The sequence below is a fragment of the Periplaneta americana genome, chromosome 13, assembly GCF_040183065.1.
Source record: "Periplaneta americana isolate PAMFEO1 chromosome 13, P.americana_PAMFEO1_priV1, whole genome shotgun sequence".
Lineage (NCBI taxonomy): Eukaryota > Metazoa > Arthropoda > Insecta > Blattodea > Blattidae > Periplaneta > Periplaneta americana.
The window spans coordinates 114381652-114408907 of NC_091129.1; the positions used below are offsets into that span (position 1 = coordinate 114381652).

A 27256-nucleotide genomic window follows, 5' to 3' on the forward strand; every position below is an offset into this window, starting at 1 on the left:
ATTGGCCTTGGTCATGGGTTCATTTATGAGAAGCTGTTGTCTTCTGAGTTTGGAGTTGGACGTGTGTAGTAGGCTAATTTTTTCTGCTATACTCAGATCTGTAGGTTAAAATTAATTTTGACCAAACTAACAAAAAACATCTAACAATATGTATATAGATGGAAGTACAGTTTGTTTCGGGATGTGTGAATCTGAAATTGTTGAATGTTTTAAATCTGAAATTAACTCCTCCCTCTCCATTAGTTCATTTCGTTATTGTCCTGTAATTGTTACATTTAGCCTGGTGGTTATCAGGTCCGAGGTTCAAACAGGCCAAGGACGATGAAAGTTAACATGGCTTGCTTTATAAGGGAAGTAAAATTCGGGATTCCGAATAATAAATACTTTACTACATGTAAAGAAGCCATGTTCCCGATAGAGGACTCCAGGTAAAAGTTTTCGGTCATTTTTAGCACATACCAAAATTTTGAATTATCGATACTGGTAGCATAATGAGGCTATGTAAGAAGTGTCCTAAGTGCTCATGGATTTATCCCACTTGTAATTCATATCATTCAAATCCTACTGACATCTTCATGTTGTAAGCTATCAATGTCTCGAACTGTACAAGCTTGTGTTTAGTTTGTCTAGTTATGCGCGAATAGATAATGTATTTTTTCAAAATTATACATTACAACTCGAAATATATAATATAAAACAAACGTAATGATAATCTGCTGAAATTAGGGCATCTCAATCTTTAGGATCCAAACAATCAGTCACAGAAGATCTTATGAAATGACTATCAAATGTCCCATGTGACCAACAAGCAGGCTGTATTCGTCTTATCTCTTCTTTGTGCAGTCTTCAATTCTACTGGGCTTCGTACTTCACCCTTGTCTTGCTTTCAGATATCAAATGAAAATCTCATAGAGAGAATTGGCGTCTGGAAAGGTTCCCAAAATGCTGGCTGCGTTCCCATGTTGGATGGCTATTCCTATTCGTTGCCGTAGGTAATTGGTGCAGTGAGGGTCTCCAGTAACAGTCACCAAACTTCTACCAATTTCTGAAACTAGGTCTTTTCCTTCTTTACACCAGGAACCTATTGTTTCCACAGCAAAGACGATGAAGATGTAATTATCTACTAGGTGTACATATTTGCGACGTTATTGCGTACGGCAGATTCTGCTGCAGAGCTAGTGAGTTTAGAAGTTTATGGCAAGTGGGATGCAGTTAAGGTACCCACGCATGTCGTATCCCACAATAGTGATTTTCCTCTGCTCCATGGGACCAAGGTTAATCCATCAGGGTGCTTACCATCCGTGCGACTAATCCTAGAGATTATTATAATCTATTTTCGAGAGAAATAAAGATCGAGGTTCAAACCTGACTGAGATCGATGGATTTTAAAGGGTGATAAAATCCTTAGGGCGCGCTTCCATACAGGGATAGCGGCATTTCTAAAGTCCAGTTTAGGTGTGTGTGTGTGTGTATTAATCGAAAATTAGGGGCTAGAAAATATTGGTAATAGGACGCATGTTTATGACATTTTTTTTTTCGATTAATACACACACACACAAACACCTAAATTGAACTCTAACCTTAGAGAAATGCCGCTGCCCAATCCTTAGAATAGCTTTCTCAGCAAGGGAAATAAAACTGTGGATATAGAACCTTCGAACACGTTAAAAAAACTCCGCGATAGGAAATTAAGACAAAAATTTGTTGCCCATTTCTCTCCCATATTGATTTCCATTGCTGAATAAAATATTGCTATTGGTACTTGAAATAAAAGTCCTTTTAGCATAAATAGAAGATTCGAATATAGCGCTGAGGAAAATACGTCCTCCACCGAAAAAGAACCATCTGTGAATATTAATTCGATGACCTCATTGCGCTTTTTCGACAATTTCCCCCCCCCCCCCCCATTTACGTCCGTCGGGTAAACGTTGCAAACAGTATTGCATGCAATTCCATTTGAAAATGCGTATCTCCCTATGAAAAATTGTTCCGTTCTTTTTCTCTTTTCTTCACATTGCATTTGGAATTGTTTATTATTAGGGAATGTTACATATTGTGAATTACGTAAAAAGGTCAATTCATATAAAATTTAGGAATTTTGAACGAGGTTTTTGTACAGCATACTCCTGATCAAGGAGCATACTCATCAAACTCTCAGCAGCGTTCTTAAACGCGCCCAAGTCGATAATTTTCTGCGACGTTCGAGATGTTTCGAGTTCGATATATGGGCATTGCCTGGTTGAATTTGTTGCTTTGTGAAGGTTCTAGTTCATTATATAGTTTTAAAAATGTCAACAATTGCAAGCCCGTTATCTGTAGCCGGTTCTCGGTCATCGGGTACCCCTGTAAGAACACAAAATGGTAAATATTCGTGAACAATTTTTATAATCTCACTTGTGTTGAATTTGTAGTAAGAAATGTTCATGTGATCGAGCACGCGGTTCTGCCAGCCATATTTATAATGTTACTTGGCCATCTGAACATTTAAAAATCAAAATAATTGAGAAATGTGTTTTTTGGAGATATGTTTGACCTCGTAATAAATGTTACTAATACGAATAATTTCACAGAATAATTTGATCGTTATTACTATTGTGTATATAACCTGTCCTTTGCTCATCCGGTGTAGTGTGTGAAATGCCAAATTCGTGGGTGTCAAATTGAGTAGGTGTGGATTGAGTTAGGCTTACGGTATTAAAATTGAAACGAACAGAATTGATTCCTTTCTTAAAAATGTAGGCCCTCTATATGTTCCCTAATTTAACTCATTTTCTTTGCAATTGAATTTATAACATAAAGCATGTGAATTACATAGGACCCCCATACTTTCCATGAAAATAAAAATAATAATTGAAAGGATGGGAGGAATTGTAGTAATCTTTCTGGGTTATGTTTGAATATACGTTTCGTCCTTTCAACACAATTAAATCAAGAGTACCTATTACCTGGAGTTTGACGTTACCATTTTGACTTGAACCTAAATAAATAAAGCAAATTTCACTCGAATGTAAAAGAATTGGTAAATATAAGGAAATCACCTGGAATTATTTAGAAAATGTTGAGAATTACTGTTATAACAATTTCTGGGATTCTTTACACCATTTCCTACTGTCATATCATGTCTGTTGTTGTTGTTATTATTATTATTATTATTATTATTATTATTATTATTATTATTATTATTATTATTATTATTCCTATTCCTTGCAGTTCAGTATCTCTGCATATGTCGTCCTCGTCTTCTTTCGAATGATTTATAGGTGGCTCTAACCTTATGGGAAATGCCGCTGCCCCTGTTCGGAAGTGTGCCCACTGTTTTTCTCAGAATCTTATTTCCGCTGCTCAAATTCTTTACTCGCCTGCTGCTTTGATTGTCCAAGATTCTCTTCCATAAGAAGGGTAGGAAGAGCCAGGGTGTTGTATAATGTGATTCTAGTTTTCTTTAATGTTATCTTTAGTTTAAATATACTATTTATTACATCTGTTACTTTTTAAAAATTGTTCAGCTTGTTATTGATATCCTTAAATTCTCCCTCATATAAGTTCAATGTGTTTGCGTGTTCTATTAAGTGATTTTTTATATTTGGTCTGTATTTCACTGAAACTGTAACATTTTCTAGTATATTTAGTAAAATTTGGTGTGGAAATAGCACAGCTCTATTATAATGTGATCTAGCCAAACCTGGGTCTTTAAAAGAAATCTCCCTAAATACCTTCTCTGTCTCTAGGAACATGAAAGTTTATAATCCGATATCTAAAAGAATACAGCCTAAAAATGTTCAGTACTCAAATCTTAATCATTTGAGAAAGATATCTTCATAAATAAATTATTGTAACAAAATTTCACAGCTAGAATGGGATTCTAGTATATATATATATATATATATATATATATATATATATATATATATATATATATATATATATATATATATATATACTAGAATCCCATTCTAGCTGTGAAATATATATATATATATATATATATATATATATATATATATACTAGAATCCCATTCTAGCTGTGAAATTTTGTTACATTCTGTTGCTATTTGACGTCATGGTAACATATCAGAATGGTTACCAGAAACTAATACCACAGTCTACTATATACAGTCACGAAGCTCAATACGTACTAATTATGCATCCATAGATAGTTGCTAACCACTAGGATCGCTAATATCGCCACCTTACAGACAATGCGAAATAGTACCGGCACAGTCTATTGATCCTAGCACCCTCACAACTCAAGCTTCGTGACTGTATATACTAACTGTGGAGTTACGCTAATTGTCGCATGTGTATCATATGACTCATTCTTATCTTGCCCAAGAATAGGAATATCGCCTAATTTTAAATTAAATAATTAGGTATGATTTGCATAGTTGATATGTCCGTAGGCTGTCACTACATCTCTATAATCAGCAGGATTGTGAAGTTCATGCACTATAGAGTAGTATTGCTATTTCGTATATATATTTAACCGCGTCCCCCATACATGTCTGGATATGATAAAATGACATAAACTACATTTTGGTAGGCGTGGCATACATTGAGATTGAGAAGTTTAAATCTTTCAGTCTTTATTTAATAGTACCTAAAGGAGGCAAGTAGTCATCATCCATTGAATTGTGTGTCGAGCGTATTACATGTGCAAGTTACCATTATGGCGGCTATCAAGAGATGCTGTGCTTAAATTTGTTTTGTCTTCTGTAAAGGCTTCTGTAATTGGACATAATATGCATTGCTTCCTACACTACAGCTAAGTATCAAGAAACATATATGGTATGTATTAGGGCGTGGTTAAATATATGCGAAGTAGCAATACTACGCTCTAGTGCATGAACTTCACAACCCTGATGATCAGGTACTGGTACTTGAGAAAAATTGTCTGATTCAGGAAAGTTATCTTCGGTGTATGTAAGTGAGACTGAATCATGATCAATGAGATAATGCAGGTGAACTTCTATTCATAACTTTTTCACTTTGCAAAGTTCTTTCTTTAATTTTTATTCTTTACAAACCAACAGCAAATTCCAAGTCCTGACGTAGATATTGCCAATATTTTAACATCTGCTTACCTCTGGCAGCTGTGTCTGTTGACATTATCCAGAATTTTTGGCTGTATTGGTGGAAATTTCGTTTCTATGTTCCTGCTGCAATCTCCACATATTGTCAGTGGTTTTCAATGAATATGTTTAAACACTCCTGCTATTTCAGCTTGTAAACTTTAGGGATTTGTGACAGACCATTCTTGCTCTTACTGAACTGTTAAATTGATATTGATTGCAAAAGTACTTCAGTGCACATCAAACATGTGCTTCACCACAGTTTAGGTTGTTACTTCAGATTCCAGCAAGTTTGCGTATTAATTAAGCAGCTGTATATAAATACAACAGGCAACTTTTCATTCACAAGTTGGGCATTTCCACCATTTTGTTTTCAGTGTTTGTGCAAACATAAAAAACTTTCTTTGCAGACTTTCCCTCACATACATATTAGTATTGCCTCCATAATGGTATGTGCTGATGAGACGTGTAATTTAACAACTTAATATGCTCGAGAAGTCCAAATGGAAATTTCTGGACAGTAGGTGTTGGGGGGGGGGGGGGAGGCCTGGACTGCACGAACAAGAAAGCATTTTTAGTGCCAGCGGAGATAGATATTATTGTCGAAAGGGGTCGTAATTCGACATAATATTGTGTTTTACATGTAAGTTAAGTGGTGATATGTTTGTTTATGAACTCTAATGTGGACAATATTGCAGCAGTACATCCATTCATTGGTATGTACAACAGGTGAAAAGTTCTAGGTTATTCTGTGGAAAGTATTGGGTGCCAGAAAGTAAAACCAAATCCTGAGTACTCTATACTGTTCATAGTACACAACTGTTAAAGAAAAAATTGTGCGTCCTAGTGTTTTTGTAGATTTATACTTTTATTTTGTGATATACCTATATGAGGTAGAAAGGAAAACTTGAAACCAAGATAATTGAATTGAATGTTACCATTTATACAGATTTTGCTTCGTACAGGTTCTTTGCCACAAAAAAAAAATGTTTAATTCAATAAATATGCAGGCATTATCATCAGTAGTGAAACCTTCCTTAATCCAGAAACATACCCGCACTCGTCTGTACAAGACCTTAGCAAGACCTGTCCTTTGTTGCGGCAGCAAAGCTGGACCCTACGAAAAAGTGATGAAAATAGTATTACTGCCAGTGAAATGAAGTTTATGCTCCGAACAGCAGGATACACTAAATGGGATAATAAAAGAAATGAAGACATCCTACAAGAACTGGGAATGGAACTTGTACTGCAATATATTCATCAATATCAAGACAACTGGCTTCACCATGTCAAGCGTATGCCTAGAACAAGAATTTCTGAGCGATCTTGAACTACAGAGCAACAGGGGAAAGATAATGGGAAAACTTTTGTAGACAGAGTAGTCCTAGGACTATCACCTGTTAGGAAGATGATGATGATGATGATGATGATGATGATGATGATACTTTTATTTTAAATGAAAAGAAGGAAAGCAAAAGTTGTTGTTGTTTTCTAATGCCAGGCGTTTGACAAAGTCATTTGACCTCTTGCACTCAATATTTTTCAAAGATATTATCATGGTCAGCCACTGAAGTACAGATTTAGGAAAGCAAAAGTAAGTTTAATGAATCTTTTTGAAATTACGTAATTTTTTTAATTCCAATTTGTAATACAGTTCTATCATCAATGTTACAAAGTATATAATAGGTGTCTCTTTCTGTAAGTTCTTGGCGAACTTTGATGGCAGCAAAGTATTTGATAGTGTTTGAAGTCAAGCTCTTCTACGAATGTAGCATTTGCTACAAAACTGAGCGACCAGCGTGGCTCAGTCAGTTAAGACGCTTGCCTGCCAGTCTGAAGTTGCGTTCGGGCGTGGGTTCGATCCCCGCTTGGGCTAATTACCTGGTTGGGTTTTTCCGAGGTTTTCCCCAACCGTAATGTGAATGCAAGGTAGTCTATAGCGAATTTCGGCCTCATCTCACTATCACCAATCTCATCGACGCTAAATAACCTAATAGTTGATACAGCGTCGTTAAATAACCAACTAAAATAAAAATAAAAAGCTATAAAACTGATGGCAGACAGCGAAAAAGCATATGCAGGGTCGAGTAAAGGAGGGAAGAAGCTAGTGACATCAGGTAATGGTAATCAGAGTGTGACGTCAAAGAATAAGAAAGCATGAAGGACAGCTAGCTATGTGCAAATACAGCAAAATCAAAGCAAAGAACTGTTGGGTGCAATACCAAAAGGAGTGAAGGAGCTGGAAAAGGAGGAGCCAGGGAGGGGAACTGGTGAGGAGGAGAGGATAAGAGTGTTAAAAAATAAGAAGCATTAAGACTGAAGGAATTGATGTGAAGGATTCAAGTGAAAAAGGGAAGAGTCGAGGTTAACAGGCAAGGAGTGAGGGTATTAGGAGTGTGGCCGAGAAGTTTAGTTACATGGAGAAGTACTGGATGAGTGAAGTATTACGTATGTCTGAAAATGAGAGTAAATAATTGAGAATGGGTCCCGCGCCGTGGCATCGCGGTCTAAGGCATCCTTCCTAGGACTTGCGTTACGGAATGAACGCTGGTTCGAGTCCTCATGGGGGAAGAAATTTTCTTATGAAATTTCGGCCAGTGTATGGGACTGGTGCTCACCCAGCATCGTGATGCACTTGGGGAGCTACGATAGGTAGCGAAATCCGGTTGCGAATACCAGCTATAACAGCTGGGGGGATCATCATGCTAACCACACGATACCTCCGTTCTGGTTGGATGATCGTCCACCTCTGCTTCGGCATGTGGGCGTGAGGCCAGCAGCCAGCTGGTCGGTCTAGGCCCTTCACGGGCTGTAGCGCCACGGATTATTAATTGAGAATGGACCTAGAACAATAATAGTGAGTAGAACTTGTTGTGGTGATTGTTATTATTAAGTATAGGGTAGAATAGTAATCCACTTTGGTGTAAAAGGGGAATAGCAGTAAGTCTGCCATTTATCCTTCTCCATTTCGAGAGTAACGATTAGGTGATGTATAATGAATTTGTGTCAAAATTGTTGTATTCTAGAGTGACATTTATCTTGTAAATAGGTAAACATATGTTTGAAAGTAGATTTTAATATCGTAAGTTTTTCTTTAAATTCATCTTCATTGTTAAGCCATTGGTGGTGGTGATGTCACTGGCATAGCTTAGGATTGGCCAGCTGGTATCGTGTTCTGAAGCTGTGTTCAAACATAGGTTTTAATCCCAATTGACTGATTACCTGGTTGTTCCCTCCCTCCCAAGGTTTTGTCCGTACTATAAAGCAGATGTCAGGTAATCCCATGGGGTATCTTCAGACTCGCCAAATACCATTGAGAATGATGATTATAGTATAATGAATAAAATTGCATTTAATATTGTTAGCATATTACTTCCCCAAGAGTGAATTGGTAGAAACATTGAATGTGCCGGTAATTAACTTCATGGCTTTTTATGCATTGTTTAATAATTCTGTGTTTTGTTTATTTCAGTTATGGCAGCATGCTCCATTGCTAATATTGTGAAGAGTTCGTTGGGACCAGTAGGTTTAGACAAGATGCTGGTGGACGACATTGGGGTGAGTCTCATATATCATCAATCTCCAGATAGTAATATTTTACTCATAAAAGAAGTCACTATTGTTCCTGTTGGATATTTTAATGAAACTAATGTCATATCATAGACTTTGAAGAGTACATTTAACACACGCCTAAGTCATAGTAGTAGAAAGTTTACTATTTTTGTAATATATATATATATATATATAAGGACTTGTTGTGCTATCGTCAGGTTTCAAATGCAGTTTGTATACAAACAGTCAAAGTAGTGGGGGAGAGAGAATACTGTAGACTAGTAGGCTTCATGGCTCCAGTTTGAATCTGCCTATTTTCACTTTTCTACTTCATTATTTTTTTATGCTGATTAGTTGTTTAAATTATAATTGCATTGTTACATTGTCATTGAATTTCATAAATGTTTAAGCACATTGTGCATGTGTACGAATTAATGTATTTCATAGATTAATACTGGATTGACGCAAAAGTTCGTAGAGTTTTTTCGCTGTGGCAAAAGTTTTTATTTGAGATTAATCAGTATAATATATTCTCATACATTATCTATTACTCTCTGTCAACGCTGGGGTAGTTTCTTGATTGCATGTCTGAAGAAATCTTCTGGTTTGGAGTGAAAGAAATCGTCAAGTGAAGTATGTAAAGCATTTTCGTTATCAAAAGAGTTCCCTTGAAGATTGTTGGATAGAGAACGAAAGAGGTGAAAATCTGAGGGTGCAAGATCGGGAGAATATGGGGGTGTACTAGAATCACCTCCCAACCAGCTCGTGGATAGCTGCTTTCGTCCTATTAGCAGAGTGTGAGTGTACATTATCGAGTTACAGTGTTGATGCAGTTTTCCAGGTCATTTTTCTTCAATTACGGCCGTAAGACGTCTTGTGTTGTTGGCAATAATTGTTAGCAGTTATGAAGAAGAATGGGTAGAACAGAGAAAAATTCTCTCTGCCACTGGGTCTCGAACCCGGGTTTTCAGCTCTACTTGCTGATGCTTTATCCACTAAGCCACACCAGATTCGAGTTCTGATGCCGACTTGAATCCCCTCAGTTTAAGTTCTACCTCTCTGTTCCCCGTTGGTGGCATACCCTCATGTACTGTGTCACATAATATGTAACAGTGGCACAGTGTCCAACACTATGTACAGAGGTGCACTCATTATCAGTGACTAAGTGGCCGGGGTCCGACAGAACAAGACGCTATCTTGAATCACAAAGTGACTACTTATGCTTATCATATTACTATGACTAGCCGTACCCGTGCGCTCCGCTGCACCTGTTAGAAATAAATATAAAGTAATTACGTAATTAAAATAGGACGTTTGATCCAGGGAACATTCGTGTTTGTTAGAAGGATAAATCGTTTAATATGTTACTTAATTGAAATTGTATTTAAATAATTAAATTGCGATCATTTTGGTCCAGAGACCACTCATTTGGTGCAATGACAATTCCTTTAACATTTTTCTTATTTGTTATTACACGCAACTATAGTTTAATGAAGATTGACATATCATTTAGTTTTATTGTGTATACTTTATATTACTTGCTATATGGTTCCATTGAATTATGATAATAACTTAATTTTAACCCTTGTTTTCTACGTCTTCAGTAAATGGCGCTTGGCCCACTATGGTTCTGAAACCTTCATATAACTTAAATAGTGATACAGCATAAACAGTGATATGTAATTATATTTCTTTCTTTCGAAAATGTAAGAATTCACGATCTCCTATGTACCATTGCCATGGAATGAATAAATGTGTTTTTTCTTCCTACTCAAAAATTTTATAGCCTATTTTGCACATGGGAATTACTGCAGGAACAACAACGCTACAATCTGAGGCGGCGGTGAAAACGTGTTGTATTATTATTTTAAAAGTCTATCAGACCTACCAAATTTTGCATAGAATAAAACTTATCGGAAATCATTTTTAAAGAAACTTTTGTTATGTAACATTTTTCACAAAAAAACAATAATAAGCGAGATATTTCGATTTAATTCAGGCCCCGTTAAATGAAGTATTTTGAATGCCATATAGCCTAAAATTTAAATTACAACGAACTTAACTTATATTTCAATTTTCATCAAAATCCGTTCAGCCATTATCGCGTGAAAAGGTAACAAACATCCAGACAGACAGACATACAAACAAAAATTTCAAAAAAGCGATTTTCGGTCTCAGGATGAATAATTATACATGTTAACACCAATTATTTTTGGAAAAGGGAAAATTACCAGAAAATTTTCGGCTACATATTTATTATTATATTATATTATATAAAAAGTGCGTTGATAACGGATGTACTCCGATAAGAAAGTTTTTAATTTGTTGTGGGGGTTCTTGAATCTCAGAAGCAACAACCTTTACAACAGCGCAACATAATCTGCTTGGCTCATTACCCAATTTTTTTTGCATTGCATTTATTGCATATATAGTCTATTTTATGTATTTTAACACGATTCAATTGAGCATAGTTAAAATTTGAATTATAAAATAATGGATTGCTAAGCTAACGTACTATTACTGCATACTAAATCAATACACTCTCGTTGTTCATTAATTCTCTGAGATTAAAATGAGTGTGTACATAAATATTATTTTAAGAAATACAGAAAACAAATGTACAAAAAAGCCTATCAAATTTTCTGTGCATAGGAATAGTTTAATAGCTTTCGATTGTTGCTGTCCAAGGCCCCTTTTTCGATTGTTGTTGCCCAAGGCCCCTTATAGACGAAGTCATTTGTTATTTCATTGCACCGTCTTAGATGGTGTTATTTTAATTTTAAAACTCATTTATCTCATTAAATATCAGTCCTATCAAAATGTTGTAAAGAATAAAACTTATTGGAAATCATTTTTAAAGAAACTTTTGTTATGTAACATTTTTCACAAAAATCAGTAATAAGCGAGATATTTCGATTTATTTAATTCAGGCCCCTTTTAAATAAAGTATTTTGAATGCCATATAGCCTAAAATCTAAGTTACAACGAACTTAATTTATATTCCAATTTTCATATAAATCAGTTCAGCCATTATCGCGTGAAAAGGTAACAAACATACAGACAGACATACAAACAAAAATTTCAAAAATGCGATTTTCGGTTTCAGGGTGGTTAATTATATATGTTAGGACTAATTATTTTTGGAAAATCGAAAATTACCAGAAAAATTTCGGCTACAGATTTATTATTAGTATAGATGTACCGAAGTACATATGATATTTCCATGCAGGAATTATGCATTACCATATGATGAAGAATGGATAGAATGGAGAAAAATCCTCTCTGACGCTTGTTTATTGTGACATCATTTCTTTAGTCCTTTCTATGAGACTATAACCATGTTCAGCTGTATATGAAAACGATGCTGAATGGAACTTGTGGTCCATCAATATCTACCTACTCTGTCTGAGGTTCAGTTAATCATTCTTTAATTTCTGAGTGTAATTATTACTGGGAAGCCTGTAGGAGAATGGAGGAAATCCAAATTTAATGAGAATTTGCAACAACAGTTTCTGGGTGCTTTGATTTTTAAAATGTTTTGTTCTTGTGGCAGGATGTGACTGTAACAAATGATGGCGCCACTATTCTGCGTCTTCTGGAAGTGGAACACCCTGCAGCTAGAGTCTTAGTAGAACTGGCACAACTACAGGATGAGGAAGTTGGCGATGGCACTACCTCAGTTGTAAGGAAATTCATTTTGATCATTCTGGTATAATGTTTTTTTTTTTATGTTTGTATCTTGTGAATATTGCAAATGATTGTGTTTCTTTTACAGGTGATTATAGCAGCTGAGTTGTTGAAAAATGCAGATGAACTTGTAAAACAAAAAATTCATCCAACATCCATTATCAGTGGCTATCGCTTGGCTTGCAAGTAAGTTTTTCTTTCTCATGTGAAATAAAGAAAAGTTTACAATGTTTAAAGATACGAGATAGTCAGAAAGTTGATCAGTTGAATGACAAGGAAGTAGTTTATTTCTTAGTTTATTATTGTCCTCCTTCAAACGCAAACTTACTAGGCACTTGGTCAGTAATTGAGACTCGTTCAGACATGGTTTCTTGTAAATAGTTCTCTTAATCTATCACAAAATATTTCAATATCAGGTAATTTCATTACTATAAATTTTTGTTATTGTAGGTTTAATTTGTAATTCAGTAAATACAAAAATATTCTTTGTTTTAACTTCTATGATAAAATGTCTAGCTTTAATTAATCAAGTAATCTTGTCATACTTTAATTTTTATTGTAATTGTAATTGTAAATTTAATGTTAATTGTAATTTTATTGTTCATATTATAGTTGTAATCCCCTGGTAGAGGGGCAGAGAAGGCCTGACGGCCTTATCTCTACCAGGTTAAATAAATAAATAATACTAATAATACTAATACTAATGCTAAGAGTGATATTCAGAAATCAACTTCTGATTGGCTACAAAAAAAAAAAAAAAACACAAACAATGTTACAAACTATTTATTGCCTGGAAAACGTTCCTGGATAGTGACACTATTTTTCAACATAGTCGCCATATAAATTCAAGTCCGACCAGCCTCATGGTCTAGTGGTCAGAGCTTCTGGCTATAGTTCATGAGGTCCCGGGTTCGATTCCCGGTTAGAGCACAGGAATTTTTCCTTAAAGGGGATTATTCCTGTGTTCGTCCATGGTCTGGAATTTAGGTTAAGTTAGATTTAAGACTTCTCCTGGCACTACATTATCATAATCATCCTATCACATCATCGGGGTAATGTAACTTCGCCTTCCAGGTACCCCAACCTCAGAAGTGGGTTACAACTAAGCCATGGCCAGGAGAAGACCAGAAATGTCGAAAAAGACAACCTGGTGGCACTGGATAAAAAAAAAAATTCAAGTCCACACCTGTGGAGTAACGGTCAGCACGTCTGGCCGCGAAACCAGGTGGCCCAGGTTCGATTCCCGGTCAGGGCAAGTTACCTGGTTGAGGTTTTTTCCGGGGTTTTCCCTCAACCCAATATAAGCAAATGCTGGGTAACTTTCGGTGTTGGACCCCGGACTCATTTCACTGGCATCATCACCTTCATCTCATTCAGACGCTAAATAACCTAAGATGTTGATAAAGCGTCGTAAAATAACCTACATAAATAAAATAAATATAAATTCAAGCACTTATCATAGCGTGGGACTAGCTTGTCTATTCCTTCATAAAAGGATGCCACCTGTGTACTCAGCCAGATTGAGCTCCTTGTTATCATTGAAGTGCTGAGTGGCTAACCAGTTTCTTCATCTTGGGAGAGAGGTTGTAGTTGCTTGGCACCAAGTCTGGACTGTAGAGAGGATATTCGAAAGTTTCCCACTCTGCTCCTCTCCTCTCCCCTTTTCCCCCTCAACCCTATCCCTCTCTCTCACCCTCTCCCCTTTCCTCCTCTCCCCTATCCCCCTTTCCACCCTCTTCTCCTCTCCCTCTTTCCTCCTCACCCCTATCCTCCTCCTCTCTCCCTCTTCCCCTCCCCTTTCTCCTTCCCCACTTCTCCTCTCTCCTCTCATCCAGATATCTTTTGAGTTATGCCCTTTTTCTAAAAAAAAAAAAAATGGAGCATATTTTCAATATCTATCTCCTCGTACAAATTTCAAGTAGGTATATGATCTAGGAAAAAAATACAGTATCTTTGATGTATCTAGAAAAGGACTAATTATCCATATTTTAGAAATACATTGTTAGAATAGGGAAAGAAATTATTTTGTTAAAAGTTATTTTTTTAATTTTCTAGTACCTATTTTGTACAAATTATTTTTTAATTTAAAAAGTAGTTGAAATATAAAAAATCTCATACTCTAATTTGTTAACCATAGTGTAGAACATGCAGTAAAAATTTCATGTTCCTAGTCTCAAAATTGTAAGAGGCCTTACACTCCGAACCTGACAAAATGTGCTGAAAAAAAGTGTGAGAAAACAGCTTGTAAAATCTGCATGGAATTGAAGTTTAAGGGTACAGCCATTTATATGTTACGTAATTTTTATGCTTTCGAATGCCACAGAGCATTGAAACTTGCTCAGCATATAAATAAGAGATTACTGATTCAATTTTTACAAGAACGAATATACGATTTTTGTCTGAAAATGACCATAATTTTACCCGTCACCCCCCTTAAGGGTGAATTATTTTACACTTTTGTCCATGCAATATGTTATACAGAGCCATCATTTTATTCTGGCTCATTTACAGCAGCCAAGCAGGACATACCTGTGCACAAATGGCTAGTAATAAAATGTGGTATGCAAGGTCAGCTACGAACATGATAAGGTAGTCGAGAAGCTTGTGAGCTGTGGGTGCAACTAGAATAATAGCAAGTGCCACTGAAAGTGAGCCCTGCTAAAATGATGGCTCTGTAGATTTAGGTAACACATATTGGCATACATTTTTATTGAATGTGCATTGAATCATGTGAATTATGTCTGTTACAGAGAAGCTTGCAAATATATACAAGAACACTTGACAGTGAGTGTAGAAGAGCTGGGCAGAGATTGTTTGGTGAATGTAGCCAAGACATCTATGTCAAGCAAACTCATAGGGCCGTATCCTTTCATACTGTATGTGTATATTATCTCAAGATTCTGTATTTCTGGTAGTATTCATATTTGTCATTTCTATTTTGTCTGTCACAATAGTTGTCATTATTTAGTTACAACTATGAAAGAATGTTAGATTTTTCTTTATCAGATTGAGCTTTGTGGCGCAAGATGTGCAATTTTTATGGTAGAAAAGGTAATGGAAGATAATGGCAGAAACAGCAGTTGGAAATAGAAGTAATTAAAGTGATTGGCTCAAGGATTTTTTGACTTCTTGTATTTTTGCGTTCATGATCCTGCCATTGGGAACAGTTGATTTGTAACAGACTTTCTTCTTCAAATTTAACCATCTTTCCGTATTTCCATAGGCCTTCTCGTCCTTTTGATTTCCTCAAGTCAGCAGTCTCGGCTTAAAGTATTCATAGACCCTCAAAATGGCAATATTCGTCAAAATAAGTTTCAAGACTTTGGTGTGAGCGACGGGGCACATAATTTTCACAAAACAGAAGAATTCACGTTATCACTTCTCGTAATTTCACAGACACCTTATTATTTGTTAGACCCATAATCAAGGATAGATGCTTTTGAATCAGATAATATTACTGTTTATCTAAATTTATGGATGTGATGTGAAAGGAATTTTTTCTACAATAGTGCATAAAGTTGGATTTTACTCACTGTTATCAGTGCCTGAAGTGAGTCTTTAAAACACTAGTGCCTAAAAAAAGTAAGTAATTCCAATTCATGGTTACTTACTTCTTTATGGTTCTGACTTCAGAAGTGTAATTCAGGAACATGTCCAGAATGCTATGTCAAAATCAGTAACTTAACAAAAATTTCTGAAAAGAATTAGGCACATTCACAATGAAAAAGTTAAAAAAATGAACGCGAAAACGTAAATGTTACAGTTAACAGCAAGCTGTTGAGTCATAATTCACAATGGAAATTTGATGTTACCACTAGGCTTTAAAATATATCCTTAAAAGATGACTGCAATCACAGAGAAGAATCACATAAAAGTGCAGTCGAATATTTTATGTTTGTATAAAAGATATATGAATGATGTGTTTTGTCATACAGACAGTGATATGACTGGAGAAGGATTAATCTTTTGTCAAACGCCATTTTATTTTGTTTCTTTCAGCATTCTCAGGCAGCACTTTTCTTATGCGCAGTTGAGATAGTGATTTGGTTTTATCGCTGACATCACTGCAAACAAAACACATGGAGTTTGCAAGCTTCTGTGTTCATTGTTGTTCACTTCTAAAACGTTTACGGAAATCATTGTGAATGCTTACATTAAATAACCTGACCATAAGCTGACCTGACCTGACTTTCAATTGTGAATGTCCTTTCTGTTGATTATGACCGGTTTGGCTGTGATTCCATGGATACTTAATTCTTAACAGTTCTGAATTTAGACGGCCATGAAGTCGTGATCTTATAACCTTTTCAACTTGATGTATTTATTTAATGTAAATTTGTGCTATCATAGAAAAAACATTATATGATACACATTCATAAAATTATTTTTTTGGTACGAATTTGCTTCTTTTCACAAACTTTACTCTCGTGCCAAAACGAGAACCTTTACAAACTTGTCTGTTAAATAACTATTATGCTAAGTGAACAGCTTCATTTACCTCATGTAAATTTATACTTGCAAATCCTCTTAAGTTGATTAAGAGGTAAGTTTGAAATATACAGAAGTTCAGACAATTTACGGGATGAGTTCCTTAACAGAGGCTCAGTGATGCGGACTTCTTTTCCAACATGGTTGTTGATGCAGCTCAGGCAGTGAAGGTGTCAGATGGAAAGGGTGGTTTCATGTACCCAGTGAAAGCAGTAAACATTTTAAAGGCTCATGGTCGAAGTGCAAGGGAAAGTGTCTTAGTGGCAGGCTACGCCCTCAACTGTACTGTCGCATCTCAAGGTGAGCTGTTCTGTTTTACTTTGCTCTTTATAGGTGTCTGTGCTGTTTTTTCTCTATTCTTTTGGCAATCTTGCTGAAACAGTATTTCTTGAGGCTTGTTCCACTGAAATGAAGTGCCTGACATTTCATCTGTAAGCACTCCATCTTCACGGATAAATACATTTTTTTTATAGAAAATCTGTGGAACTCAAATGTGTGTTATGACATGGAAAAACATTGAAACTGTTGACAAAAATAGGCATGTCATTTTTGTACAATATTTTATTTTCCTCCATTCAGAAATAAAAAGAATAATAGAAGAAAAAGTACTTCTGTTGGTCATGTAAATACTATAATTTTACTATAACATATCAACTTCGAATTCCTTAGGAAGTGAAGATTTTGGTTATGATATGCATGTAGAAGTATGTGGTGTAATATTAGTTATGAAGTTGATTGGTTTCTAACAATTAGCTTGTCGAAATTTTTCTGTTGTCTATTTTCTATTCGAGTAGTATGTGTTAAAATCTTTTGTCTATTATAAGAGTTCATTTCATTGAGGTGAGTGACACATCTAAGAAATGTGAAATGTGAAACTTTGAATTGAAAACTCTGAAACATAAAACTACATATGCATTAATTGGAAGAACAATTATTAAATACTGAGACAGTTCTAAATGGCATTCGAAGACATGACACTCATGATCCTGATGACTCTGGCAGCAAAGAAAGAAAAATAGAAGACTTATGTACTGTGTGCATCCATACAGTGAAATAAACCTTACATGTAGTTGTTACTTGATCACAAGCAATCAGAGTCCTTCCAAATTTAAGTCATTTTATAGAACGTCTGTAGAACATTATTTTCTGTTGTGGGATCTTACTTTAAAAGGAAGGATACTAACTTCAAATGGCTTTGAGTGTTGAAGAGAAAGTATTTCGTGCTTTAGATAATATGTTATTATCTTTATCAAGAAGACTGCACAATCCAACGAAGATTTCATTATGGAATTTCATATTATTCAGCAAAACTAATAATGAAGTTAGTGAAAATAAATCTTGTGTGAAATTTAAAAAAAATAAACATTTGGTTTCTAATTCTCCAATGAGGACAGCAGTAGCCATCTTCAGACTTGTAACTGAACATAACCGTTTGGCAGCACATCTCTTCAAAGTTTGAATTTGTACATCACCAAAATGTGTTTGTAGGAATGTTATTCGTTTTGCTGTGGTAGGTCAACAGCTTAAGCTATTCAATTAAGGAAGAAATTATGTATTTTATTGAACCTGAAATTGCTGTTCTGTGGTAAAATAAAGTGTCTTAAGTATAAAATACAAATTTTGGTAAGCACTAACCAGAAATGTGCATACATATACTATTGGGTTCTGACTAACCTGATGACATACTTAATAAAGAATTTTCTAATTCTGGAAATTTTGTTTTAATAATTCGGATTGTAGTTATATAGAATTTCATACTTCATTATGCTCTTTTGCATTGAAACTGAAACAAGAAATAGAGCAGCAGGAAACACGTTGCATAGATGTTTGAATTTCAGTAGCTACTAATATGTTCCTGGTATATGAAAACAGTTTCATGGTTTTTTGTTTTGCGTTTCTTTGATGTGTGGCGGCTAAGAGTACTTTTTTTATTTTATTTATTTTTTTTTTTTTTAGAGAAACACGTGAAGAGTTCGCTGGAAAAGCGATGAATGTCACAGTTTTGTTAAGGTTGATGTCATTATCTAATTCAATGGATCACTGCGAAATTTAATGTTGTTCTTATGAAAAATGGTAAAAAGGAGAATTATCATCACGAATACAGTAATCCTTTCCTTTATTTTCTATAGAAACAGCACTACATCTTGCAGTTATAGACTCAATTAGATCATTATCTAATCCTTAACAGAAATGTGGCATTCATCATTTTTCCCGCGAACTCTTCATATGTTTAATATGTATAAGATGATTATAATTATTCTTTTTTCAAAGAAAACATATGAATTAAATATGGTGGGTAAAATTATGAATTAAAAAGAAAAAAGACATTTATGTGAAATACATGAAGTTTGGATCGTGAATGATTTAGAGAAATATGACTATTTTCTTAAAACTGAAATATTACAGAGTTTTTATTGTGTATCTGTGTTATCTGCATTGAGTAGAGATTTAACATTGTTTCCATGATGTGTTGTTGCAGCAATGCCTAAGAAGATAGCAAATGCCAAAATTGCCTGTCTGGACTTTTCTCTCATGAAGTCAAAGATGAAGCTGGGTGTTCAGGTGAGTATAACTCAAACACTTAACAGCATTAAGATCTAGTGATGAATATTTCCCAGAAAATTTTAAACCATGAAAGATATCCCCTTAAGGGGTTTTTTTTTTTAACTTATTGGCTTTGTTCGAATAATTGTACTAATTTAATTATCATTGTCATCACTTACCTCTCATTGTCTTATTCTGATCAGTAGATCAACCAGTTGGTGCTCAAATAGCCACCGTGTACATAGTCACAACACATATTTTTGTATTACTGTATACAATCACATGAAAACTATACATGTGTAATTCAAAGCAGATCAGAATTTAAAAATAAATTTAATTTGGAAATTAACTGCACGAAAAAATTTTCTCAATTGAGGACCGTTTTTGCAAAACTTGCTAACTGAAAAAACTAAATTTTACAGGGGACACAAACAACTGAATGGAGACAAGTAGGTTATAGGTGCAACTATCACACTTTGACACACTACAATGAAGAGAAATAATTTAATTTTACTAAGATCACTTTGACATCATGTAGAGGCCTGCTTCATGTTAACGAATCCACCAAAATCTCAATTTTGCAGTTAGCAAGTTTTGCAAAAACGGTCCTCAATTATAGACCACTTGAAATACAAGAAGAGACTTTGCATGTCCTGTGGGTGACTGGAAGTGTCACTGAGCTGTGAATTGTAGTAAAAAATAAAAGAGAGAGTCCACGGACATTCGTGAAGGGTTTTTAAGTTGCAAATTATGATTAGAAAAGGGGGGGAAAAAGGGTTCTGACAATACTTACAAAAAGGTGCAAAAGAATGTTGATGAAATGACTTTATTAAGGTTTAAACCAGTTACATGGTTGATTATGAATATTCTTTATCCCATTTATAGGGTTTTAATCAAGTTGTTATATTGGATTACACAACATTTCAGTGTTTTCGAAAGTAAATCACTGGGGCCTTTGAGCTCAGGACATCTTTGTATGTAGAGATACTACGCTCAACATCTACAGAAACCAATGGAGCTTATCTTGTCAGCACTCGTAAAGGGAGTTCAGCCAAAGTAGCGAAGGTTTCCAAATCCGGATTGTTCTTCAAATTTAATTCGAATTTGACTTTGGCAAATCCATCAAGGTTGTCCCTAACACTCATCAACTTCTTCCACTGGTCCTCCTCCTCCATACCTTCTTCTTTCAAACTCTGAATCACATCAGGCAAATACTTATAGCGATGCACTGCAAAAAGTTCCAACTCTAAGTCTTTGTTGTCGAGTAATTGTTGGGCCTGTTTGATGGCTGCTGCATCCGTTGAACCTAGGGCACATACAGTATGAAGCATTTTATTTTATCAAAGTTTTTGCACAAGAAAGTTAGCATCTTATCTAAGTATTCCACCTTGTTATGACAGGGAATTGTGGAAGGTAGAGCCCAGTGACTTCTTGGTACAAAACTTGACGACTGGAGGCTTTTACAAGAATCTCGTTCAGAGCAGCAATGATGTCATTTAGCCTGCTGTAATTCTCTCTGATACTTTCACAAACATGGTGTAGTCGATGTGACTTACCAATTTCACATTTGTTGCTGGCTCTGCATCTGTTCTTAAAGTGTTAAAACTTGAGTTTAAGCATTGATTTTTTTTGTTACAGGTTCTCGTGACTGATCCAGAGAAACTTGAAGCACTCAGACAACGGGAATCAGATATTACGAAGGAGAGGATACAGAAAATTTTGGCTGCTGGAGCCAATGTGATTTTGTGTACTGGTGGTATTGATGATCTTTGCCTTAAGGTAAGCACAGTGATTTGTAAAGCTGTCCTCTGTGTTTCTCAACAAGAATGTGGATAGAGAGCAGAAAGGTGGAATTCTCGAGGTCTCTTAGATTTGGCATTAAGTGTAGGCAGGGACATGACACACTAGTAAATCCATGTTGCATTGTAAATAGTAGTTTCTTGTAACTTGCCTAGAGGGATTAATGTTTTTGTTCAGTGTGCTGCATTAGGTGTATTGAATTGTTTCAGTATTTTGTGGAAGCTGGAGCTATGGCTGTGAGGAGGTGCAAGAAGGCAGATTTGAAGAGAATAGCCAAAGCCACTGGAGCTGGCTTCCTCACGTCATTATCTAACATGGAAGGTACTTGAATGGAGTGTCATATTTCTGTTGCACTTTAGTTGAAATTGGCGAATTCTGGTTTAATGTTGGATTCTTTTTTTGTTCTGCAGGAGATGATGCCTTCGATGCCAGCAATGTGGGTGAGGCTGCAGAGGTAGTGCAGGAAGTTGTATGTGATGATGAACTGATTCTGATCAAGGGGTGAGTTCCAGGTTACAGGGGTCAAGGAATTTTATCTTCTTGTATGTGCGACAGGTTATTATTAACTGATTACGTGAAATCCACAGACACATCTTGTAGAATCTTTATTTACTTATCATGTTTAAAAAGTTTATTTCTGAAGTAATTCTGGGTAGAATGAGTTGATTTGAACATCTGCCTGATTTAAAGAATTACTGTGGTGGAAAGTAACCTGTAGCATGACAGCCTATGAAGGGCCAAGGCTGACCAGATGACTGCAGGTCTCACGTCCACATGCTTCAGCAGAGATGAACGATCACCAACTAGCATAGCTCCCCAAATTCGTCACGATGCTTGCTGAGCACTATTTCCATAATATGGTGGCCGAAATTTCATCAGAAAATGCTTTATGCATGAGGACTCGAACCAGTACTCATTCCATAACCCATGGTGTGAGAAGTGTGATAAAACAATTTCAGTATTAAGAAAGAAAGTAGTAATTGTGTTAAATAAGAAAAAAAAAAAAAAATACACAAAATACCAGAACAGACACTTGTAAAAGTTCATTTCTTTAAATCTAAAGAGCATGCTTATAACATATGGCAATAGAATCAGTTCTCTTCAAGATGCACAAGATTTTTATATTTGTCTGAAAAATAATAATAAGAAAAGAAGAATTTTATGAATTTCGTATTTACATATAGTAGAGTATGTTACGTCTTTGCAAAGTTAGGTTTATAGCAGATTTTAGGATAACATTAACTAAATTGTTGGAATGAACAAAGAATTGGAACAAATTGAAGGGTTAAAAAAAAAAAAAAGAGATAGTCCAAAAAATGCAAATTTGACATATTAAGCATATGGTGTGCGTATAGCAGTGGCTAGCTACTGAATTAATTGTTAGGGGGAAAAAAGCACCATAGGCCCATGTTAGAGAAGTAGAAATTTTCAGTGGTTTCCATAAAACAATAGTCAAAATACTTTCTTTGTGAAAATAGTCATTGTCGAGCCAGGACAATAGTAGCATTTACAAATATCCCATTCATATCATCTTGAAACATCCATACAATTTGAAACTGTAATAGATTGGCAGTACTACTACTTATGTACGTGGCAAAAACCACCTCAGAGAAAAATATTTCGGCACATGAATTGTTGTACTAGTTATGGAGTCACCTTTAGTGTAGATGTAGCCCCATGGAAGAAATGTAAGCAACAAAAGGAGAAGAAACAGGATATAATAAAAAAAAAGAAGATTAAAGGAGAGACACTTTAGCCACAACAGTATTTTTTTTAAAACAACCATTGTCCACAGTTACCTGCATTTACACATGTATTTCTATCAGGCAATTTAAGTTATAAATGTACTTCAATTTTTCTAAGTTTCTGCAACACCTTAAGAAATGGCATGATGAATTTCATACTTGAAGTGTCAACAACACCCATGCCAGGTAGTTTTTTGTTTCACCTGAAAATTTATATTTTTGAACTACGGTTTTTTTTTTTTTTTTAAAGAAACCTTCAGTTGGTACTGCAAAACACTTATCTCAATATCTGTGACTTCTTCACAGACCGAAGGCTCGCACTGCCAGCTCCATCATTCTCCGAGGGCCTAACGACTTCTACTGTGATGAGATGGAGCGGTCAGTGCACGATGCGCTGTGTGTGGTGAAGCGAGTGCTGGAGAGCAAGAGTGTCGTTGCTGGAGGAGGCTCAGTCGAGGCTGCCTTGTCTATCTACCTGGAGAACTTCGCTACATCTTTGGTGAGATTTTATTTCACTGGTAACATTAGCATTACAGTTTACTACATTCGAGTTATTTCTTATAAGAAATTCAGAAGTATCCAGTAATAGTCTCATTAGAGTGGGATAAGTAGAGAGCAGATTTTTAGGTACTAAAAGATAATAGTTCATCTCGAAATAGCGACCCTGCTTGTGTTTGTGTTTACATTACTGCTACTCCCAAGGAAATCGACATTTGTATCTAAAGACTTCATATTCTCTACACTGCACAGTACAGCTCTGAAGATAGGTATAGGGCTAATGGCCTCGTGCTTTACACTGTATACCAGTAACTGTAACATAGACGTTTATTTCAGTGAATGTTTCCATCTTTTAGCTAGTAGGATATTATGTTGTGCTTGCACCTGGTGGAATTATTTTTAAATATAATGTAGTAAATGATAGAAGTAGAACCAGAGACATCTATTCCACTATAAATTCAACGTCCGACAAAATGTAATACAGACCTTTCATAGATGCTTCAAGTATCTAGCTACAAATTCAAGCAACTCAATCATCTTTCCCTTTCCTCTGCAATTGCGATTACAACACCTATGAATTGCACAGCATGCTACTTCTTATCAATATCACCCTTTATTTTACCACTCAGTCTGACATTATATCATCATCATCATTATCATCAGCCATTCAGGTTATAGCGCCAGAAGGACTGTTACGGTTCACAAAAGTTTTCATCTTTTTTGTAGACTTGCAAGCATATTGCCTTACATTATATAAAAATAAAATCCGTCTTTTGTGGGACTCGAACCCAAACTGTTCGGTTAGAAACATGGCACTTTAGTGTCTATGACCATGCTAAACATGTGTCGTCTCACACCATTTGCATGGAACCACTCTCTATATGAAAGACACCTGAATTACCTTGTCATCTCATAAAATACAGTGTTACCTACAACCTGAACAACTAGAGGTATAAGATACACCAGGTATATATATATATATATATATATATATATATATATATCTCTATCAGTGGCGGTTCCTCGGGGGAGGGAAGGGAGGAACGTCCTCCTCACATTTTGTCTTCTTTTGAAAGTAAATACCAAATAAAATACGTGCTTTGAAATTCAAGGAAGATTCGATAATATTTAAGTTCACAGCTATAAGAAAACCTCGGTTGATCGAATTTTAAATGATGCGCGCTCATGTGCTGCTAGAAAACTGTGAGAAAGATGCGAGATTGTTTGTGTGAAGGAAAGTCAATCCATCCTCATTTACTGCAGTTAACACACATAGACATCAGCGCACTAGCGGCCAGAGAAAGAAGCAGAGTTTTAAAGCGAGTAAATGAACGGAGAGGGAGGAGATCCTCCTCTGAATCAGTCATGGGCTGGAAATAGAAACCGACTGGTCGTGCAGCAAGCTCGCTACCGCTGCCATCTAACGATCTTGCATTCAACCAGACTATAACACATCTAGGAGGAGCACAATAACAGTTTTAATGCAACGCTATGAAAGACACCGTATAAACTTTTTTTAAATTATGAATCAAAAATAGTATTCATTGCACTTTATATAGGCTACTATTCATGGTTTGAAACTTTCAAAGATATTTGAAAGTTAAAGTCGGGTTTATATAAAACAAAGAGGAAGTAGTTCTACTTTAGTATCGCAGATCTTTTTGGCCCCTGAAATTCACTTCCATTTATTATGTACTAGACAGGGCAACAACCAAGTTGTCATTTTTGTACAAATATATTTGAAATTGAAAGTAGGTACCCCAAACTACATTATTTCTAACATAAAAAATTGGCCACCGGCAACTTTGAACAATAATGGTAGTATGACTTTACAAGAACTGATATTCTTCAAAAGCATATGATACTGAACTTTTAAAATGTACATGTGGCAACACAGATCACGTGGGTGGGTGTAGTGTTCTCGCTTTCCTCAGATTATTTCCCATTCCCATTTCTGCGGTTCCGATTACGTGTTAGTAGCTATAGCCTCTTCCAACACATGTGATGCTGTAGTGTGCTCGAAAAATGCTGCGACGTGAATTTCCTTGTAATTGTTAATTTGTGCAATTATTCAACAATGAATGGAAATGAAAACATTATATATTTTGGAAAATTTAGGAAACTCAGTTTACAAGAACAGATTATTGCTATACAGAAGGGAAGGCCAACCCCAACACTAACCTGGTCTTACATGTACGCATGTTGGCTAATTTGTAGCATGTTTCATTCAAAAAGGTGTCATTTCGTCCTGTTACCTTCTTTCCTCCTCTTAAGAAATACGCAGGAGCCGCCACTGATATATATATATATATATATATATATATATATATATATATATATATATATATATATATATATATACCTGGTGTATCTTATGCCTTATGCCTGTATATATATATAGACACACACACACATATACAGTGCTTTTTTTTTTTTCTGGAAAAAAGTTTACCGGAACTCTATCACTCGATCACATTATACAACAAAAACATAGGTTTAAAAATATTAGGACTACATACCTTATATTACAATAAGTTCCAAATGGAGCTCATTGATTTTAAGCATAACGGAAATTTTGCGATTTCGAGCTATAGTTTCAGGATCAATAACGGAAGATGGCAGCACTAGATTGCATGAGTTACTTTTGCACCAACAATAATAATGAGAAAATGTAAACTCTTGGACTCGGCAGTGGCGGCAATTTTAATTTTCAATTTCGTTTATAAAATATATCTCGGAATTTGTAATGGCAAAAAGTTTACCGGAACGCGTTCCGGACCGTTCCGGCTGAAAAAAAGCGCTGTGTATATATATATATATATAATATAATATATAGATAAAGGTACAAACTTTTAATATGTATGAGTGACTTTGCTCAAATGAGTATATTAACACAACTGTTTGATTTTGTGCAGAGTTCTCGAGAACAGTTAGCAATTGCAGAGTTCGCACGATCTCTACTTGTAATTCCAAAGACTTTGGCTGTGAATGCCGCTCAGGATGCCACTGATCTGGTTGCAAAGCTTAGAGCTTATCACAATTCCAGCCAGACGAAGGTGGACCATGCACACTTCAAATGGTGAGTAAGAATTGCGTAATTGTGTCCAGAACAATAGTCTTCATTTTATACTAAAGCATTACATTCAGTGTCTGCAGTATATTTTTCTCTTCTAGATATTTTCCATTTATAACACTTCTTACATATCTTTCTTATTGATGTTTCCCATTTTGAAGACCACAGAGGGAAAACATAAGTCAATTTTTGTTAATTTTAGGATTATGATGACATCTGATGGCTGAATGTGAGTACTTTTAGGTGGCATAATTGAACTGGGAAAAAAATATATAGGGATTTGAAATATGACTGTACGGGGGAATAACTTGACATTTCCAGGTGCAACAGAGTAAGAACTTGGTAAGTTCAAGAAAAGCGCCTAGTTTCCTTTTTGAACTGTAAGGATGATTATTGTGACTGGTATGCTTGCAGGGTGGGCCTGGATCTGTATGAAGGAACAGTCCGCGACAACAGGAAAGCAGGAGTTCTAGAGCCAGCAATCTCCAAGATCAAGTCTCTGAAATTCGCAACAGAGGCAGCCATCACGATCCTGCGTATTGATGACATGATCCGGCTGGATCCGGAACGCAAGGACGACAAGTCATACAGAGACGCATACGAATCAGGGGAGCTGTAGCCACTCACATTAGAGCTTTACGTTAACTCGTTCCTTACCTTAACAAACGTTAGTGACTTTTTGTTTCTTTTTTTATTTTTCTATGCTAAAACTCTTGTGTTATAATAACATTTAAAGACTTGAGTTGGTGCACGTGTCTCACAAGTAAATTTATTAATAAAGCTTTGTCATTTGTCTTGGA

The 27256-nt window shown here is 35.6% G+C and overlaps 1 protein-coding gene across 1 annotated transcript; it reads left to right on the forward strand.

Annotated features, from left to right (window-relative positions):
- The first annotated feature begins 2203 nt into the window (after window positions 1-2203).
- On the forward strand, window positions 2204-27256 carry CCT1 (chaperonin containing TCP1 subunit 1). Its single transcript, XM_069843924.1, has 13 exons — window positions 2204-2361; window positions 8542-8627; window positions 12175-12303; window positions 12397-12494; window positions 15059-15169; window positions 16915-17096; window positions 19276-19358; window positions 20979-21119; window positions 21350-21461; window positions 21551-21641; window positions 23192-23384; window positions 26299-26462; window positions 26871-27256. The coding sequence occupies exons 1-13, from the start codon at window positions 2289-2291 to the stop codon at window positions 27073-27075; spliced, it is 1668 nt and encodes a 555-aa protein (XP_069700025.1). The 5' UTR covers window positions 2204-2288; the 3' UTR covers window positions 27076-27256.